This window comes from Microtus pennsylvanicus, chromosome 12, assembly GCF_037038515.1.
Source record: "Microtus pennsylvanicus isolate mMicPen1 chromosome 12, mMicPen1.hap1, whole genome shotgun sequence".
NCBI classification, from domain to species: domain Eukaryota; kingdom Metazoa; phylum Chordata; class Mammalia; order Rodentia; family Cricetidae; genus Microtus; species Microtus pennsylvanicus.
In genome coordinates, this window is record NC_134590.1 from 41513388 (window position 1) to 41536224 (window position 22837).

At 33.9% G+C, this 22837-nt stretch overlaps 1 protein-coding gene across 6 annotated transcripts in view; it reads right to left on the bottom strand.

Moving 5' to 3' along the window:
- The window catches only part of Pcdh7 (protocadherin 7), a 402204-nt gene that overhangs the window by 127834 nt on the left and 251533 nt on the right, over positions 1–22837 (bottom strand). Inside the window, exon 3 of one of the 6 annotated variants that reach the window (XM_075943499.1) lies at positions 10297–10323. The exons of the other annotated variants lie outside the window; for them this stretch is intronic. Within the exon in view, the coding sequence (XP_075799614.1) occupies positions 10297–10323 (27 nt within the window). The remainder of the gene's footprint in view (positions 1–10296; positions 10324–22837) is intronic. 6 annotated transcript variants of the gene reach the window in all.

Sequence of the window (22837 nt, forward strand, 5' to 3'; positions counted from 1 at the left end):
CTCAAGGAATAATTATTTCATTGCAAAATTACAGTAAAATTTGCATTAATTACCAAAGCATAGTTTTATTTAAAGAATTATCTGTCTTTATTGGCTTACATAGTATATTTTCCAGCTTTCTTGGCTTATATATCTATTCCTACTCAAGTCTTGCATCAAAAACTAATTTTGTTAGCAAGACTGCAAAAAAATTTCAGCCCTTGTGCCCAGGAGTCTTCTCGGTAGAGCCTGAAATGCTATCGAGCTTATTTATGCCAATTTACTTTAAAAACCAGTGTACATTAAATATATCGGAGCACTTTGAATAGTGCAGGGAAACTCCTGGGCTATTAAAGGCTATTAAATCGTGCACACTGCTTGAAATAGCTATGATGTGTCTCATTTGGAACTGTGTGAACATGCACTGCAGTTGAAGTCATGGTACTTGGAAGTTTATCACTTTATCCCCTAGAGAGGCTAACATGGAGCCCGAATTAACTTTCCACTCAAAGCTTGTCGGCTCTCTTTACCCGTACTGGTTAAATTAAGATCAGTATATCTATTTTCCAGTTACTACGCTTCAATTATGTGCATTTAAAATCACGTTGATAATTTCCACTGTGGTTAAGAAGAAGAAAGATTGACATGGAATATGTTACTTGTTTGCTTGTGTGTGTGTGTGTGTGTGTGTGCATGTGTGTATTTCCTAACAGAAAAGTTGTTGGCTTTATATATTTTTTAAAAAGCTACGATCTATCATGTTGGTTCGGTATTAGGAGGAGTTTATAATTAGTTTCAAAGAGCTATCCAAATGATGCTTTTGTTGTTTTGTTGTTGTTTATAGTTGGCTACTTTAGCTTAACTATTATACTTGTTAAGAAAATAATTACTGTGTTGATTATAAAAGTAAGGGTAAATATTTTTGTTCTCAACATAAAATTGACTTTTCTCTTAATTTGTGTTACTATTTTCAACAATAAACATAACAACAAAGTTACTGTTCCAAATGGTTTCTCTACAGTCAGGTTTTGGCTCACTTCTTTCACCTCACGATTTAAAGAGTATGTTAGTAGATAGGCTGTTCAATTTCCCTTAAAATAAAAGTCCTTGTTTGTTAAGTGTATTGTTGAAGTATGTTCAGCAGCACAAAAATAAGTGTGTCCTTTTATATATGAATTTGTGAATATATTTTTCTATTGTGTTTAATGGAGATCATACACATGAGATATGAACTAAATATAAATATATAAACAGTAAAATTCAAGATTCAATTTATTGAAACATGTCCACACAGAGATTAATTCATTGTCTTTTTACTCTATGTTCTTTCTTATACTACTAATGATATGCATATGTGTGTGTGTGTGTCTGTGTGTATGTGTCTGTGAGGGGAGGCTGTGATCACTTTTTAAAAACAAATTAACTTGCATTTAAACTTAAAATATTAGGACAATTTTAAGACATTCTCACACAGGAACAATATTTACCTTAGTATTTTATGTCTCTAGAATTAAAATATATTTTCAGATATCGACTAGCATATTTTTAATATTTACTTAGTATAAATAAGTACAATTGAGGAACATGTTGTGACCTTTTCCCCCAAAGTCTTCTGTCATAAGATTTTAGTATTTAGGTAACATGTGTTTACCTTAATTTATGAAAATTAGGTTTTATATTGAGTTTAAGTACTCTGAGGCACACATTTTCTTTTCACTTAAAAGCCACAGTCCTAGTTTCACCACAAAATTCACATATTTTTGAAATTTCACTCTTTATATATAATCATGTATATGTAATAATACATATATCCTGAGTTACATAACATACTCTCATATGATAAAAATAGCTAATCTTAAAATAATAACAGCATTTTCATTTGCCTCAATATGCCATAATAAATGGAACACCTTTCAGAATACACTAAGTGTGTATTACTTAAGGTTTTTCTCTTTTTATTTTGTTTTGTAGTACAGAGGGTTTATTTATTTATTTATTTATTTATTTATTTATTTATTTATTGCACAACTTGTTAAACCAGTCGTTTCTTTTCCTATCATTTCATGCTTTCTTATTCCTTTGCGTCATGTTTATGTAATAAAAAAGAAAAAAAGGGGGAAGCTAAGAAATGAAAGGACAAGAGATATGGAAGGAAAAAAACATTGGAAGAAAACGGCGAGTGAGGATGTCTTACCTACAGCTTGCAATGTATCTCACGCTTGCTTTAGCTGTTTCCCTGCTTTTCCCAGCAAGATAAAAACACTGTAATTAGGTATTACACAATGTTTTCTAATGTAAGTGCTCAGAAAACTACAGAAAAGCGGACAACTGCGCTCCTTATGTGTGTGAAATATAATATTATGTGTTCAAAACTCAAGTTTTGGCAAGATTTTTCAAAACTTGCTCCTTGAATATGAATTGGTTGCCTGTCTGTAGGTGCCTCCTTAAGTGAACAAGAACTTTATTACAAATAGAAATTTCTTTCAATTTGTAAAATACATAATTCTAACTTTAATACTTTGCTGGATTTATCTGCAAAATCTTTGAAACTGACAGCCGAAATCTCCCGATGATTTCCGCAATCCAGTCAAATATCTCCCGCTTCAGCCACTTTGGTTTGAAAGGTAGTCCAGATGGAACCATGAAATTTTTGTAGCAAGTTCTACAGCACATAATTTCGTTCATTAAAGTTATTGTGCCATGCACAGCTGTAAACTGCCATCCCAAGCTGCACACGTGCAAAAGAATTCTTGTATTATAAGTTTTATAAAACTAAAATTTGAGATTATACAGCCACACGCAATAATTTATTTGAAACACCAACATGTGTGTTGCTCTGGGGTACTCAAATGCAGCCTTTCCTTTTCCAAGATAAAACGTTTGTCATTTAATATTCAGTATTAACACAAATGTTTTCCTCAGAATTATTGTCTAAATTAGGTGCTTTAAAATACATCAATATATCATTAACTTCTTACTTTACCATATTAGATCTATAGAAGAATCAATTCTCCCTAACAATGGCAAGAGAATCTAATCACTCTCTAAATTTATTTTTAATTAGCATCATCTGCATTAATTGGTGTAGCTGATAGCAAAAGAGTACAGAGAATTGCTATTTTATATTTGAAATGTAATATATCTTGTGGTCCCACATCTCTCAAAGAAAGACCATAGTAACTTTTTTTCAGTATTCCTTGACTAAATATTTTCAGATGCATTGTTCCACCACTTTTGCAAGACATTAACAACGAGGCTATAGAAGAGGTGCTCTATTCAGATGAGTTTCCAGGTAAATATTTGCACCTGACTTCCTGTGCATGTTCAGAAATATCCTTAAAACTATTGCCTTTCCTTTTTTCCTCACAAATCTATTGTTTTTCCAACTTCTTCCTCCTTGTCCCCTTCTTCCTCCTCTTCTTCCTTTTGGGTAACTGTATCTAAATTGCCAAATAATGTAAATCCAGGGAGGATTACTTTATCATACATTCAAAGCTTCCTGTTATCAGTGACTTCTATGCTCTCACACACGTGCATTTTTGCTTGCTGTTTCCATTAGTTTGTTTTTGAGAGAGTGCCACACTATACAGTGTAAGATGGCCTCAAACTCAAGATCTCCCTGCCTCGGCCTTCTTGGTAATAGAACAAGTGTGTGTCACCAGCCCTCGTTACTATATTAGCAATACATATAAAATACGAGCAAAATTTCCATTGTCTTAATTACAGGAATAGGGAGTAGGAGATGGCATAAAAACAATAATAGCCAAAAATTCCAGATCTCTTAGGAGCAAATTGATTTTCTGTTGGAGGAGGGTCGCATATGAGGGAAATCCCACATTAGTTTTTCAAGATGCTATACAAGTTACTTATGTATAGCTGTAGAACAGGTGTGCTAGCCAAGGGCACATGGTTCTTTTTGATGTATCATATATTTTAAATGTATAAGCCTCTATGAAGGCCACTCTATAGAGGTGCATCACAAACACAGTACACATTTTCTGATTCAATTAAGCATGACAATTACCAAGGACAGTTCATGACAACTGACAGATCTTTTATTTTGTTTTTACTAATAACTTCTTTCCCAGTGTCATACTTCTAAAACACTCTTATTTTGCCAAAACAATCAATTCACTCATAAATCCTGTCTCATTTAAATATTACTTTCTTCTTATTTGTAACCTATAATAGAACTTTAGTCAGTTCTTAATTTCACTGCTTTTCTTCTATTAAAGTCTTATTCTAACTTGGAAATACATTTCTAATGAAGTTGACTCCTGATATTCTGGATACATTATAGATTGTTAAACTTCATCCTTAGGGTGTTGTTGTTATTTTTTTGTTTTGATCTTTTAATACTAAAAGTCTACAATGAAGTCCAGACAATTGATGTTTTTGACCAGTCGCTGGGTAACATCAATGTCTCTTCCTCGTAAACCATAGTTGGAGAACTGTCCAAATAGTAGAACTATTCATTTTTTGCCTTATCAAACTGAAAAATTATTGAAGTAAGTTCTTATCCTATCCTTATTCTATCTTCTCCAGACAGCCACGTAAAGCGGAGTTTGGTTGTGTTGATGCCATTCATAAATTAATGACATGTATCTACTTTTTCCTGAATAAAACATTCCTCTTGGACAGAGTTGGGGGTTCATAATACTCAGAACTCTCCAAAATGACAAGAATAAAGAAATCCTAAAAAGTTACAGAGTTCATGAGGCCAATTTTTATAACAAGCAAACAATTGTTGAGTTAGAAAAGACTTGGATGGATTCTCTGCTGGTTGAACAAAACTATCTAGGGATTTGTGAGTTTTCACCAATGCTGGGGTGAGCTCTGCAGTGATGTAAGTCCCTGAGAGTCATTTATGCTCATGTAAGCCATCCCCCCAAAACATCCACTGGGTTATCAAGATATGGTTGTAATCTGTGTCCTAATTGAAGTGAAGAGTCAGTTTGTCTTCCTAGGAAAATAACAAAGCTGGTACCCAAACAGATAAGGAACAGAACTGCAAATGAGTCAGGGAGGAGCAGTTTCATGATCCCTATAAAGAGTGTTAAATAATTGAGGTGGACTTTTCTGATATTAAACCATCCTTGGAACAACCTCTCTATGGCTACTTTTCAATGTGATCTATGGGAAGGTCTTACTCCTTGCTGTGTAGAAGTTTCAAGATCTCTACTGTGAGTAATAAGACACATAATTAAGGCAGGGGCATTTGAGAGTGCAGCTTCTTTGACCAGGGAAAATCCCATAGTGGCCACTTTCCTTTATGTGCCATACCAGTTTAGTGAAAGGGGTCTAATATATAAAGTCGGAAATGAACCCTCCCAAGCCGACAGGCTAACGAGCATTTACTGTATGGAGTAAAATGGGTAAGGTTGTTGGATGAAAACCCAAATGCCAAATATAGGTTAGCTCTCTGCAATTTTATGGCCAGTGAGTTTCTTTTGATTCCTATACAATAAACATTATCATTAATAATGGTTGCATTCCAGAACTAATGGTATGTCCATATTCAGTTAAGCTAGGGCTTGAGCCAGATACTGCGTTCCTGACTTCGAACATTCGTGGTACCAATATAGCTGGTAATGGAGAACTGTTGCCAACAGTAATACTGGTTATCGACTCTATGGGCTATCGTATCAACCTATCCGGTAAGACACATACTGGTACAATAATAGCAACACTGCTATTGTTCAACCAACTTCTTTCCAATTATATTTAGCTTTGTACATAAAATATATCATCAACTTTCCAAGTCCAAGTTAAGTTATTATCTGAAAATAGGAAAATAATACACACAGATTGAGCCTCAGCATACATTACCTTCTGAGATAGATCTAATTATAATAATGGTTTATTACATTTGAAAAGCATTCTCAAAATGCCATGGTAATGACTCTAAGCACTGCTCTCAACAACTGTCTTACAATTATGTGTAGTTTTCAAAAAAAAATATTGAAAATAAGACGCAATGAAGACTGTGTCTACTATGCTATAATTTGACAATAAAAAAGTTAACCTTCCCAACACCTAAGGTTAAAATAGAGTATTGTCAAACATCTGCCACTTTTCTCCAGCTTCTGGGAAACTTACTTTTGATTTAACAGTAGTATGTCCCAAGGTAATCTCAAAAAGTCTGAACAGGTGCATTTAAATATCTAAGTCTCTTAGAGAAAAAAAAAAGTTTTATTCTTTCATTAACTTGCCTTTGCTTCAAGGTCTTTTCTTCTTCATAAAAAAGGCTAACTAATTTTTCCATGCCAAAATATGGGCTCTCTCTCTAGGGTACACATTTCTTTCTTCCCTGCATGACTGCTGTGTCGCTTACTTATGTACCCGAGCAACTTAGTGAACAACAGCAAACAAGGATAGATTTTGTTCTAATCAGAAGCACTCAGTTAAAAACAAAAACCCATCTTTTTTTTTTTAATGTTTCCATGTTCTAACCTTTTCCTATGACTTGATGGGCAAGAAAAATCTATCTGAAGTTTTTATGGGATAAAGATAATAAGATAAAAACAAGTACCATGAAGAAAAAAGAAAGAAAGTTTAAAGAGAGATACTGAAGGTTTTTGTGAGGAAGAAAAAGCTACATAGATAGATAAAATATGACAGATTTTACACTCACAGAAACATGATAGATGAATTTTATACTCTTATGATCAGATTAAATGCAAATACATGTATAAGCATTGTGATAAGTAGAGCAATGGACACCTACAAACACCTTCATCCTAACCCTAGGAACCTGTGAATAGTTTAGCTGATGTGACAAGGGAGAATGAAAGCAACAGATCAGTTGACCTTGAAACGGGGAGATAATTCTGGTTTATCTAGTTAGAGATGAAATAATCAAAGGGTCATTTTATTATATAGGAAGCAGAAGAAACTATCAGAGGAAAAACAGTGCTGAACGTGCTGATTCCAATGTTGCTTTGAAGATGAATAAAACCCTAAGTAGAAGACAGTGGAAGCGCAATAAAAATTTCTCCCTTAACTTCTTCAAAAGGTACATAAGCCTTGCTGACACACTGGTTTCAGTCCACTGAGAGTCACATTGGGTCTCTGGACTGCAGAAATGTGAGATAATAATTTATGGTAGTGTTAAGACACAAACTAGGTGGGGATTTCTTCTAACAGCACTAGACAATAATGCTTCATTTTTCATCTTTAATTGATGGGTTTTCTTGTATGAATAATAGTAACTCTTGCTTGTCTCAATTAATCTGAATACACTGACAATCACTGATACACACTATGGAGGTCATGTTATCATACCATTGTTGCAGTATTAAGGAACCAAAAGTCAGCCAATAAATGTGACATTGACTCTAATACGTTTTATTCACCACAATATGTGAAAAAAAAAAACCAATGTGAAGTCACTGATGAGATATTTTCTATTATTTTATCAGTTTTAAATCTCATGGGCTTTTAATAGTTACAGCCATATTTCAAATGCTTAGTTCTCACAATTGACTGGCTAGTAACTGATATTTTGAACAATTAATTTATTATCAAATTATGCAACTAGAAGTTTATGAGCAAAAATATAATCTTAGAATTTTTTCTTTCCCTCAGGTAAGTGACTGAACACAAGGAAGTAATATGTTTTCCCCCAAGTTATGCTAGAATTTCATTGTATTCCAGTATTTGAGAAAAACCCTCCATGTTTTTCCATATGAACAATGGGCATCGTAAAATCTTGACATTTTTTAATATTCATCTATGTTGGGGATTTTCTACTTCCAGGCTCCAAAGGGAGGAAAAGTGCAAAATATTTGTTTTGAGGACACAGTGGACTCAAATAACCTTTGTACAGTCTTAGGACCAAGATGACCAGACACGTTGCAGTCTACTTAACTGATGTCAAGAACACTGGCTCATTTTGTTTTCACTACTGTACTATGAACAATGTAGGAAGCACAATCATCACTATACATTGAAAAGAAATCTTATACCTTGGAAAGCTTAGGTCTTTGCCCAAAGTCAAACTGCTTGTCACAAAAACTAGAACTTTATGTCATATCTGAATCAACAAAAGAGTCCTAGCCACAAACAATAATGTTGTGCCAATTCCATGATTACTAAATGCATGCAATATCTTTGAACATTTTTATTAGAATTCTATTAATATGAAAAAACTATGTTTGTAGTTAAGCACTATAATATGTGAATATATCAGTACATCTTATGTATTAATAAATATAATTAATATATGTAAACACATATCATATACATACATATGTATATATAATGTGTATATAATGCATATTGTATATATTATGTGAATAAAATCTTTTTTTAGCCATAGGTTTAAGATTAGATTGAGAAATTAAGTATATGTGCTCAGATAATAATCAGATTTACCAAAGGAGTACTACTGAGCTACAAGTATGATGATCAGTTTTACTCTTTGGTGAATAATTCCAATATTAAATTGAAATTTTTTAACCATTATCCTTCAAAGTAAAATTCGAACACAAGCATCCGAATCTGCACTGTTCAATATGATAGCTACTACCCAACTATGCAAATTGTGAATAAATAAAATTTGAGCTAAATTTGTTTCTGAGTCCCTGAAGGCTGTGTTGATCAAAATGGAACTAAGGACTGAACAATGCTTTGTCAAGGATATTTTCCCTAGACTAGTTCCTACTTACAGCTTTTTTTTCTCTATCTCTCGACTTTGCTCTTTGCAAGAAGGTACACTATGCCATTTATATACCACCAGTAGGCAGCTACTTAGTTTAAAAACAAAGTATGACTTCTAAAAGAGAAGCATCCATTTAAATTGGGTGGAGGAGTCAGACTAAGTCAATATCATATTTCAAGGGATATCTTTTTTAAGACTTAAAACACAATAAAGTTGACAGGTTAGAGTAGAAGTTTTTAGATTGATTGCTAAGATGTATATCTGCACTGAGAGAAATACTGTGAGGTGAAGACAGGAGAAACAAAACAATGAGAATTTACCTTCATAGAATGTGTTCCTTGAAGAAAGGAAAAGAGGATACTTTCCTTTCTTATTGTATTCAACTTCTATTGTCTTTCATTATACATGCAAAGATTATGGACAATATTTAGTGATCATTACTAAAAGGGAAGTGATTATTAATACTAATAATTGGAATGAGTCAGTTACTTGAGAATTTGAATAAAATAAAAATTGAACAGGGCAGTAACTGTAACGCAATTGAGTCGAAGCAGCAGAAGCACTTGATGCTTTGCTCAATGTCTAGCCCTTTGAATGGCTTTACAGATAAAGACTAAAATCAATAGCATCATTATCTTTAATAACATTAATGATGATCACAATCACAATAGCTTTCATTGACTGAATAATTTCTGGTGGATTACATGATTGGTTTGCCCAAGTCTGTTTAGTACTCACTCAAAACCCTTTACTTGGGTGGATTTCTCTTCTTCTTAAATACTGTACTGTAAATAAATGATGCTAGACTGAAAAGTGAAAATATTTTCGGGCAATGCTAGAAAGGATAGTAATCTTTTATTTTTTTTAAACATTAAATGTAAGATGAGATGATTGATTGAGAGATAGGTAGAGATGGATGATAGATAGTTACATACATACATACACACATAGATTAGAGATAGATGATTATAGATAATAGAAATAGAAGCATATCATCCTACTCTCTGAGTTATGTGACTGCCTACATTTTATGATTTTCCCCTTAATTAACAATACAGACATTTTATTAAGAAAACACAAAGAATAATAAATGTTGCTCTCATTTAATTACTAATATTACACTTTAATTCCCTTCTCATTATAAAGAGAACCAACCTAACATGACTCAATGTTAATACTTATCGCAATTAATTTTGTTTATGATTTTTAGCCTACTAACCTCTATTCATCAACATTCTAACTTGGTGAACTTCTGTATTGAATTTCCATGCAACACATACATTTTTGAAAACTGTTTAAAAAATCAACAGCGTGTGATTACATTCTGATGAATTTTTCTAGTCACGTCTTGAGGGAAAACTTCTGGTGATTTTATATTTAAAGAATTACCGATCAGAAATCTCTCTCTCTCTCTTACTTTTGAGGAGGCGGGAAGCGGTGCGAAGATAACCAGAAATAAATAAGCCTCCAATATGCAGCCCCACAATGTGGCCTTCATTCAGACTGCAGTGTGTTCGACTTCCTCAAGTTGATCATGAATATCTAACTCACTGAGCCCTCTACCAAATACTGCCCTTGAATGTGCCAGAGGCAGGGTCTGATGCACGCTGCTGTCCCTACTTTTTCATTATAACCACTGCCCATTCTTTTAGTACCTGCAGTTCCATGGAATGGTGCAGCACCTGTAAAACGTTAATGAGCATAGAGACTTTCAGGTAAAAGGCAAATAACAGACAGACTCTTCACAGACACTGCACATCAATAAACAGACAAGCAGCATGCAAGCTCCAGACACAGTTTGGGTGGCAGGTCTTACTGAAGCCCCGCCTGAATGTTTTACAGTCTCTATATATTTCATATATATATATACTTGGTGAGATGACATTTTTGAGCAATAATTTTATGAGTCAAATTATAATTCAACTGCATTTAATTGCACCTGTCTTATTAGCTTCACTTGCAAAACATATTTTCTTTATTATTCTTGCTCTTACAAGTTGTTAGAAATCTTTTTATGAAATAAAGAAAAAAAATGAAAACCAAGTATGTTCTTCAGAAAAAAAATGACAGATTAAGTACAGAGAATTCTGCCCCCTCCCAAAATAGAAAGATCATAATTAAATCACCTTATCTTTACTATATAAGACATTTGACTGCTGAAATAAATGATAACTGAAGTCATCTGCAGTGAATATTTTAAATAGACTTGACCTCTGTTATCTATTAAAAAGTAGAAGAAGTACTTGTCATCACAAGTTATCACCGTTTAAATAAAAAAATCAAGCTGTCAGGTTTTCTAAACCTCTTGACTCTTTTGTCTTCCAAGTTGCATTCATAATTGCATGAGGAATAGTAAGCATCACTGTGCATGCATTCAGACTCCCATCACTGAGGAGGGCTGCAGAGAGAGAGCTCTTCCATTCCCAGTTCCACGTCTTAAACCATCTCTTGCTAATTTTGTAGCACTCAACACTAATATGAATGTAATCAAATTAGCATTAGCAATTCATCTCGCAAACTTCAATTCGTATTGTTACAACATCAAAAAATACTTCAAGAGAAAAAATAAAAGAGGAGGTATTTAATAGATTTAGTGTCTTAAGCAGACTAACAAGGCCTTGAAGGTAGCTTAAATCATATATTGGTCACAAATATAAAAATTGAATATATTTATATTTTTTTCAAGAAACCAAGGCCTGTGTGCTAAATGCTAATGAAACATGAATATTAGAGAGAGAATGGAATATGACAGTGCATATGGAAAATGTTAGGCTTCTCATAAACTGAGAACTCTGTTTACACTAAATCAGACTACTGTGTAGATAACTGTTTGTAGCTATGAGATTGTTGATGAGAGTTCTATTTTATCCACTTATCTGTTCATCTAGCTAACATATTACAATATTCACAGTCAAGCTATTATCAGTTTTTAGCGTGTAGGGCAATGCAGTGGAGCTAATATGCTTGTGGGAAAATATTATAAAAATAATGTCATCTCTACAACCTGCATCCCTCATTTTTTAATCACATGCTATTATCGTACGGTTTGCATCTGCCTACGAGAATGGCTCGCATGGTGATTCATATGACCGAACTAGGTAAAACACACAAGTTTTATAAACTGGCATTTTATGGAACTCATGTCTGTGAGGTTCCTAGGGGAGAATATGTTTTCAAAGATGTAAACCTTATCTTTAGAATTTCTTCAATTACTTCCTTAGCTCCCTCTCATTCTGATGGTGACTTAGCTACATAATGCATATCCTGGAAATCAGACATTCCCTAATAAGCCTAGAAGAGTCTCTGCTCCCAGGTACACACTCCTGATTTCCTTAATAAGTGTTTCCTACGACTTTTTAGTATCTGATGATGCGTTAACGTCTGATTTTGTTGTTCCATACTCCAACTCATTTTTGAAGGAAAACATGTTCTCGTAGCACTATTACATTTCAAGATACTTCTAAATATATATTTCAAAATATTTTATTCTTAATTCTATATAAGTATATATGTAGAAAATGAAATTTTATTTTATGACTCACATTCTTTTAAAATATGTAACCTAATTCAATTATTATTCATGGCTAAATTTCCTACAAATAATATCCATGAAGTCCTCCATTTTTTGCAAGTATCAAGTGAGATTTGTGGAGGCAATTCAATCTTAATATAAAAGCTTAGAGATCATAGGAGTGTGCTCCTACAAGAACAGACATATCTGGAAGAAATAAAGACAAAAAAGAGACTTTTAATTACACGTTTTGGAAAATAGATATGTATTATTAATTCTTCCTAATCCTAGATGATCTGTAAGTTAATTGTATGACACTCAGAAAGGGTGAGCAGGTAATATGAGGAATGCTAAATTCATTTAATATGACAGTTCTCACTCTTGGATTGTGTTTTGGTTTAGTTGCTAGTTGTTAAAAATTTTCTGAAGGAGGAAAAAGAAACATTTTCTAGGTTGCAGAAAAATACCATTGATTGGAGTTATCCACAATAAGATCACAAAGGAACAGATCATGGATGGACAACTTTCTCTAATCTAAAGCATTGCCAATGGTGATTCCTTTGCATCTTTGAACTACCTGAATCTATTTTTAATGCGCTACACTTAAAGATGAAGCTATTGTCAAATATATTCTGATTAGACTAAACCAAAATTTTAATTTTAAATTAAAATGAATTGTGTAAATATCACCTTTGTCATAGTTCAACCATTTCTTCATAATGGATTTGTAGACTCATTCATTTATGCATGTTAAAAGAATAATCATCTGTATATATCTCATGGGTTTAGCATGCTTATTTCCTACAATGTCTGTAAATAACAAATTACCTGATGATACAATAGATATATTTATTTTGTCTCTGTTGTTTAAGAAAATCCATGACATCTACAAACCATCTTTATGGGAGATGAAGTAATTCTATTCTCAGGAGAATACAGCCTATTCTTTTTAAATGACCTCTTGGGAAGACAGGACAGATTTGAATATTAATGTAATCAGTGGCTGTCATTTAGCAGACAAGGAGAAATCAATTGCAGGCCAAAGAAACTGTAACTTACATATTTAAAATTCAATAGTAGAAGGAAATTCTCAACTCCTTAAGTTCTAAATATGTAGCCCATGTTTTTCTTATCTTTAAGAAAAAGAAGCCATATCCTTTCCAATTCTTACATCTCAACTAGTTGACTCATAAAGAGAGCTAACTTTTGTTTTTGGAAAGTCCACAATAATTATTAGATTGCTAGGCTATGGCATGGTAGGTTGACACAGGTCAGAAAATTGTAGCAAATCTCTTTACATTTGTTCTTTTAAACTAAACTGAGCAGAAGAAGCAGAAGCTGATGAGAGGACAGTGGAGTAGTTAACCTTCTTTAGCTCAATCCCTCCCTTTCACTGAAGCTCACCCTGGAGTCCAGGAGGACAATGGTTCACTCAAGCCACATGCACAGCATCAGAACATGAATGCATCACAATTTCCAAATCTGAAAACTTTTTTTTTTCTTTTCCAGGTTCATGAATGTTTAAGGTAAATCAGACACAAACTGATAGGCATTCCTCGTGGTTGGCCACTACCACACTGCTCATATGCAATGTTTATGTCCCACTCTGACATAGCTTTAGTGGGCAAATATCTCATTAGTTTTTTTCAAACTGAAGGAAAATCGCTAGCTGAACATTTCTATCTGAAGCCTCAGTCCTGTAGTTGAACCCATCTACCCTGGAATGACATTTGTGGAAACACTGAACAGCATCAACTACAGCATTTCCTGAAAAGAAACCCACTATTCAATGTATAATTAGCTCATCCTTGGGCTCGAAACAGAAACAAATGAAGTTTCTGAGCAAAAGTACATGTAAAAATGTGTACATTTTTCTTTCATTTAATGGTATTTAATGCTGATAATTCTGCTTGCTACTTTATACAGTGTAGCTCACATTTGAGGAATGCTTCTCTTTGTACTTGCATACGGTTTTTGGTACCTCTAAAATGATCTTGATGGCATTTGCCTTTGTCATATTCTATTTGAATTATCTTGTGCTAGCTGATCTTAATTGTATTTGGCCAGTTGTTGTTGTTATTTTATAAGTAAATGAACTCTTTGCTTTTAGAGATGAATCAAACGAATCCAAAAAAAATTTGTAGAATTTCTTATCAATAAACTTATGACTGCATTATTAACCAAAAGCACTTCTGTTCTTGCATTCCTTCTTTGCATCATTGTTTCTCCGATGCCACAAATCGCAGATTCATGTGTAGAGATTCCTGGAGAGACCTATAGCATTAGTGCGTGTAACAAAACTGAAGTTTAAAGAACTAAACTGCCATGGCTGATTCAGGAACAAATCTTTGAGTTCCTAATGCATTGCTTTTCTGTTCATCAGAATACATACATTTCAATGGCATAGATCCAAAAATATTGGAAATCATAGAGATGACAAATGAAGGTCATGCTGCTATTCAATACTGTAAATTGAAAGCATTTATTTTAATACAGAGTCAAGTTATGGGATAAGACTTTGTATTAATATTTACCCATATATATTGTCTACTTTCCTTACTCATTTTGTATTATCCTTAGTAAGTTGATGTGATTGTCATTTCTTTAGCATTTTATAGATTAGTATTAATATAGCTGTCCTTAGAGTGTTTTTTATTGATTTCTTCAATTTTCCATCTCTGTAAACAATGACCATAATTATATGACTAAAATACGTAACATCAATAGTATGGATATCAATGAAAGACAAAGAAGCCTCAGTATAGTAGGTCTAGGACATTTTTGTTAAAGCCACACAAAGATTTCTTTGACTCATGACTTGATGGTGTGGGACACTATGACAGTATTGAGTATCAACAGACAAACAGAAATGTTCCATTACAATGCTATTATTAGTATTTATAACAGCTCTAGTGCTCTTGATAAATGAAGCCATGTTAATTAGTTTCAGGAACCATTCTCACTTTGGCATATCCACTAGCACTTCTGAACATGCAATTAAAATATTTCAAAATGTCACTTACATTTTCTTTCTACAAGAAATGCATACTGATCATGGCCACATAATTTGTACCAAAGTATGTACATTTAGAAACAAAGATATGTTAACATTTTAGGGGTTGAGAAATACTTCAAACACTATGCCCAATGCAATTTTATGAAAAAGAAAGCTATCAGTGATTACTTACTAATTTTCTGAATACAAAATACTTACTATTTTAGTTCTTATGTTCAGTCCTGGTAATGTTGGTTTGCATTTTGTCTTTGAAAATATAGATTCAGTAAGAATTTAGGATTTCAAGTAATGAAAACAAACAGGTGGTTTTTGTTTTGCTTGGATGCTGTTTTGTTGTTTGTTGTTTTATAATCTATGAATTAATGTCAATCCTTTATTGAAGTGATGGTTGAAGTGAAAGTTAAATGTTCTCATGCACTGACATCACAACAAACTGCTCTTTCTCTTAAGTTCACCGAAATTGACTATTATCTTTTGGGACATTAGTTGTCTCATGGTACATATAGTTTAAAACAATAGTGTGTTGGGCATGGTGGCACAGGACTTTAATGTCAATATTCAGGAGGCAGAGATAGATGAATCTGTATGGGTTCAAGCCCAGCTTGGTTTACAGAGTGAGTTCAATGTTAGCTAGTGTCAAAAAGTGAGATTCTGTCTCAACAATAATAATTAATAAATATAATCTTTTAGATTAAATAAAAATAAAAGAAAGTACAAAAGCATGTATACACATATGTGAGAACTTAAATATTTGACTTTTCCCTAATTATTTGATCTGTAATTTCAATTTGACATGTTATATCAGAGGAAAGACCAAAGTTACATAACCAAAAGGTTCTTGCAGCTGTTGCCTGCTTAACACCAAGAAGCAAGAAGCCAGTTGTCAATTTATTCTTAAAAAATGAAAAGTGAAATTTTGAAGAGAAAATATATTATGAATCTAAGAGGTTCTATTTGCAATGTTCAAGGTTTAAAACAATGGAATTATTTTATTTCACCACTTTTAAAATCCAGAACACAAAGTTTATATGTTCTTCCTCAGTTCTGCACTAATTTCCCCCAGTACTATGAGATACAGCGTCAGGTGGTCCTCTGATCTTGGAGAAGTGAAAGGGCACATTCAAGACAATGAAAAGAAGAATATAGGAGTTGTCCGTTAAAGCCAGATACACTTAAAATCAGTCAAGTAGCTGAAAGGGAATCCATCTAATTCTGAAATAGGATAGAGTATCCTAATCACGGTGTGCCTGGTCTTATTACTACTACTCCAAGAGTTTCAAGTTGTGAAATAATATATCAAACTTGGATCTGAGGAAGACAAGAGAGCTCTGTTCTGAGGATGAACCCAGTGTTAGTATTCAGGCACACTCTAGCACAGTGCAGCATGAGCAGATGGCACCTTATTCTTTCAAGAGGCAAGCTCTTCCCACTCTCAATCTCTCCCTTCCCCCAAGGCAAGCAGGTCTAGGCCTTCTCTTTCCATTCCTCTCTCCTCTCCTCCCTCTGTCTCTCTCTGTCTCTGTGTCTCTCCCTTCCTCCCTCCTCCCTACCCTCCCAATACCCTTTTCCCAAATAAAACTTCATACTCAAGCTCTCTCTGCATGGCATACTTTATCACCTGCCATGTTTTGGGCCTCTCCCTCTCCCACAGGATCTTATACCCAAGCCTCACTGTCATACTTGGATAGCACCATTATTCTGTGTCTTAGGAGAGAAGTGGGGCATGGTCAAGATTCTTAAGATGAAACATCTAGTCACAAGGGTGATATAGGATTCCCCTCCATATGCTATGATTACGTTTTATTACTATTGGTTAATAAAGAAGCTACTTTGACCTATGGCAGGGTCAACCCGCCTGGAAAAGATATATAGAGTAGGTGGAGTAAAAAAGACATCATGTAACTGCCAAAGGAGAAGGACTCACAGAAACTTACCAGTTGGCCACAGCTTCATGGTGATACACAGATTAATAGAAATGGATTAATTTAAGGTGTAAGAGCTAGCTAGGAATATGACTAAGCTATTGGCCAAACAGTGTTGTAATTAATAGAGTCTCTGTGCTATTATTGTGGTCTGGGCAGTCAAGAAACTAGTGTAGTCTCAGCCTACACAAGTGGAGTAGCCAGCAAATGTGGGTTGAGAAAGGAGGTGAGGGAAACTGGAAGAGAAGTTTAAGAGGAAAGTGTGCCGAAAATGCTTGTGAAATTTCTTCAAGGAGATTGGGCATAGAGGTACGCACTTAAAATCCTAGCACTCTGCCTTGAGTCTGAGACAGGAGGAGAGCATAGCGGCCAATGTGAGACTACTGTCTGAGAACAAAGAGAGGAAAGGAGAAACGCACTATGAATTCAATCTGCTCCCTCTTCATGCTCCGAATGTGCCACTACCCCAACTGTTCTCCTCTCTTTATTTATAGAAATAGTTTTTAAATTACACATTAATATTGTATATATTTTCCTGTAAGACATGTTCTAAAATGCATACACGTAGGAAAAAGACTCAGCTGAACTAGTTAATATTGGAATTATATCACACGGTTATAATTTCAAGATTTATTTCTATTGTTTAAATGGTTTGCCTATGTGTATGTATGTATGCATATCATGTACATTCTGATGCTCACGGGGGTCAGAAAAGAACGTTGGATCCTATAGAACATCACTGTGACCTGTCACATGAGTGCTAGGAACAAAATCTGGTTCTTTTGCAAAAGTAGTAAGTGCTTTTAACCTTTGAACCATCTTGCCATCCTCAGTTTCTATGGCTGGTAACAACTAAATCATTTTCAGTTATTTGAAGAGTACATTACTACAGCCACCAGCAAGGACCATAGATGACTTGAACTTTTCCCTTCCCATCATTCTGCAATCCCTTTCCAATAGAATCTATGTATGAATAGACATGGAATAAAACCTGTCAAGCAATGAATATATTTTAATGTTTAATGTTTTAATGTTTCAGGTTCTGACAATTTCAAAATCAAACCATGTAAGGGTGACTTTTTAACAGGAGCAAAACCCGATATGTAACAAAAGGATGCTCCATTCAGACCAACACTGGCATATGACTCCACATTCAGAAGCAAGGTTAATACGAAGGTGAACAATAAACTTTTATTATTCCTGAATACTATATTATAACACATAAACTGATATGTCCTATTAATTTAAAAGAGAATATTTAAAGAGGTTATATTTTATTCACTGATTGAATAGAGGCCTTTTATTGTCTAAAAATTGATTTTACTTCTACTAAAATATTTGTTTTGACCTTGGACTTCAAGGCACTGCATAGTTCAGTGTGAAAGGGTATTATTTTAAAAATGGGGTATTTTGCACTTGCCTCAAATCTTCTTCTATTATCCATCAAACTCATTTCCATTGTAACTAAACTTATTATAAGTCTGGATATCAGAATAAGAAATATATTTCCCAAAAAAACCCACTATCAATAACTTAGTAAAGTTCTCAAATAATACAATACAATCCTTTTGGTTGCTTTGTTAATGGTTCATAAATAAAATATTGACCTTTGTAATTGATAAGGCAGTGCTAATCTGCAAACAGTAAAGACACTGAGCTGAGGACAGGGGATGATTTTTCTACCTACCAAAACTCTATTTTTTTCAGTGACTAAGATAATGGAATGCATATAACATAAACAAATTTATATTTTAATGTGAATGTTTATTCATTCTGTATACAATAACCAAAATTTACTCACTTCTTTAGAATTTAAAAAGAAATCCAAAAAATTTGAGACATTCATAAAAGTAAAAATAAATGATTTCAAATGCAAGCATTAGAAGTTGTATTTTTCTAATTTTTCATCACATGAATCATTTGATTCTGAATGTGACATGATATTTTGTTTTCATTTCAAGCCTTGTTTTTGCATATGAGTAAACTGAATGCAAATGTTGAGGTGCAAAATTTGTTTTCCTGTCTATATCATTGTGTGAATGAAATTATATTAAGCCTGGAACGAAATCTATCTTCTCTACCATATAATCTTTTCTTTACAGAAAAGTAATTTATATTACTCATAATATCTTAATTTGAATAATGACCTAATGAGGTAGATAGATTTTTATAACCTTGAACTATTAGTCTTATACTTGGATAAATGTATGTTTTGTTAGTAGGAAGTTCTAGTTTAACTAATAACTAAAGTCTGACATTATTTAATGTGAGATTTATGCAGTCATTGTTGATGTATTAGAATATCTTGAAATGTCTTGTTCTTCAGGTGCATTATCATCCTTCTTAGAAAGGGAAAAGACTATAGTATGGTTGTGGCGACAGAGAAATCACCTGGGCAATAATTCTTTTACATCACTGTCCTCACAAAGTGGATCTGTGATATTTTATAATCAGATAAGAAAATATAGAGGCTAGAAAAATGGCTCAAAAGTTAAGAACACTGGTTGCTCTTCCAAAGGACCCAGGTTCGATTTCCAGCACCCATGTAGCAGTTCACAATTGCCTATGGCTCCAGTTCCAGGAAATCCGAAGCCTTCTGGGTTCCAAGGACATCCACACATGAACACAGAACTCCCATCACACACATAATTAAAGATAAAATAAGTCTTTAAAAATAAAAACAAAAAAGAAAATACAGACACCAGTTTTGAGGCCGTGAAAGAAAACTAGCTAGAAAATAGAAGACTATATAATCTGCATAGTGAACATTCCACCAAAGAAACTGACCAACCCACTGTGGAAGAAAATAATTTACATTATGCACACTTACGACCATTGGAGGCATAGAAATAGTAAAGATACCACCCCTGGATCTAAGGGCCTCTAACGCTAAATGGAGCTCAAGCATCTGAAAAGGAAACAATAACTAATACTCGTAGTCAAGCAATAAAGTTCTGACAGTAATTCCTGATCCCATGATACTGCCTGTCATATTAGCATGCAGAAGAATGATGTTCAGGAGTGAAAAAAATTCCTGCTGTGATTGGGAGAGAGTACATTTTTAATTATCAGATTATATTGTGGAAAAAAAGCAAGCCATTTGTAAGATATGGTTCAGATAATCGACTGTTACTGAAATGTGTAATATTGACCATTTCATTGTCCTGTCTCATCTTTAACAATTCCTGATTTGGAAAAAAAAAGGTTAAACAAATAATCTGTCTGAGGCTTAGCTTTAATAATAGGTAGTTTTAAAATAATTTTTAAGGGATCACTTTTTCTGCTGATGACAATCTTTCATCGTCCATGCCAACTATTATTAGAAATGATTTCTTTGTGACTTTGTTTTAAAATGAAATAGTTTTATTAATATTAGAGATAATAATTAATTTCTCCCTCTCTATTCAAGTATGACTTTTCATTTCAAATCCTTTATTTAACTTCAATGAACAATGAGATCTTATTACTTAGCAAAGAGGGAAATTATCCTGAATGCCCAGCCATCACTCACATCACATGATTAATTAATTCTTGATGTATTTTGATACAAACATGTGTAAGATGAAAGAACGTTTGTAATAATAAGAAAAAAACACATTTATTAACAGCTAAATGACTGGAGGTAATGTGATAGATGTTTTTAAGGCTCACAATAACTTTCAAAGTATTATAATTCCAATATACATTTTTTTTGCAACTGAGAAAATCTGAGCTCAGAAAGTTTTGGTAATCACTTGCGGTAATGGTTCAGCATAGATGTCTATATAGATATATTTAAGCTAGACCTCTGCTTTCCCACCTACTCCACGTCTCAATGTAAGACACGCACATCCAAACAAACACATTCAAACATATTCATGTACGCATGCACACACACCACACACACACACATACACACACATTCACATACATAAGCATGTACTAACATATTCATGCATGCATACACATACACATAGGAACACATGTACACACCATGATATGTGCACAGATGCACACTCAGCTTTCCTTCTAAGAGTATGGCACTGTGGCCTACCAAGTGCTTCTGTAAGGGCAGAAATTATTCTGGAGCATTTGCTTTGTTTGTTCCATGATTATGATAGACAGAGTCTTCTTGCTTAGTTCAAGCTGGCCCCTAACTCAGAGTGACCCTTCTACCTCTGCCTTTCAAAGCATCACAAGGACTGACTTTAAAATAATTCCTAAATGGAATTTTAGTATAGAGAACTACTATGATTTTTTTCCATGAGAAAATAAGGACAGAGAAATGGAACTCTATTTCCAGGTCGTGTGTTCTAACCCAAGGTCAGAAACAAGCAAGTCTGGAAAGGAATCAGACCTGCCTGATATATGACACAGTTTTTTTTTAAACTTCAGTAAATACCAGTTTTTTTATTATTATTTAACAAAAAAAAGGTGTATGTTTTCAGCAACCATTCACATGTAGTCTGTAAGGTTTCAACGCATTTTGTTGTAGATATTAAGAGAAAAGAGGCAAACATATCAGGAGGGAGACAAAAACACCCATTAAGTGCTAGATGATATGTTTGGTGTTTTAGTCTCACAATCACATAAAACTTCCGAGATCCTTACAAAGTCAGATTTCCTAGGAAGACCAATTCATATGGAATATTCCTCTACTAATATATATATATATATATATATATATATATATATATATATATATAATTTTCAGTTCACTATGATGCTTAAATAAAATGTGACAAAACATCAAGATATTTCAGAGTATGGGACAAAAACCACCAACTGGAAAAGTCTAGGTTGATGCAAAGGCCTGCAGGCATGCTAATACCTATGTGTATCCTCTACTTTCCACCTTAGAAACTGACCAATGCATTCCATTTCAAAATGACCTTCACAGAAACAGGCAATTATGCTTTTTAATAACATTCTTCTAGATGTATTTTATTTTTTTTGTGAATGAGTGTTGTTTTGTGAAGGTTTAGGCACTCCATGCATTCCGGGTGCCTGCAGAGGTCAGAAGAGGATGTTGGATCTCCTGCAACTGGAGTGGCTGTCAATTGTGAGTGGCCATGTGGGCGCTGGGAATTGAGCCAAAGCCCTCTGCAAGAATAAGTGCACTTCGGTGCTGTGCTATTCCTCAAGCCCTTAAAACATTTAAAAATAATGATAACAAAATAAATATAAATACTTAACCAGAGACCCTGCTGAAGATTCCTAGACATAAAAAGTTAGGAACCTGTAGAACACAATAAAGAATCCCAGGTCTGTATGAAAACTGCCACAAGAAAGAGACAGGCAGGAAACTTATGGTCCTGAAGTAGAATTTAGATAATCTCTGGTCACAGACCAGTCAATGACAACGAGTACTTGATCAAAGTTCCTAATAAACTACATACAATCTTCTAACACCTACTGAAGTACACATTGGTGTTTTTCCAGGGGCTAGAGGGAAGGAAGCAAGGGAAAGCCTGCTGAAGATGAGTTGATTACTTTTCATTGATTAATGGAACTGGCACCACCCTGACTTTCAAATACAGCAGGGAACATTCTTGGAAATCAACAGGACACATTATTTGGTGGACAGTGTCGGGAGGACAGAATGCATGACAGAAAAAGATCTTTGAGTGTAATTTTCATGAAAATTATAATACGAAAAGATTTAGGACCATACAAAGATGAGAGGAAAACAGTCTAACACTACTCAAGTAAATCCTGCCTTTGATTTGCAAATAAGAGACAGACAGAAGTATAACTCGGCTGTTTTT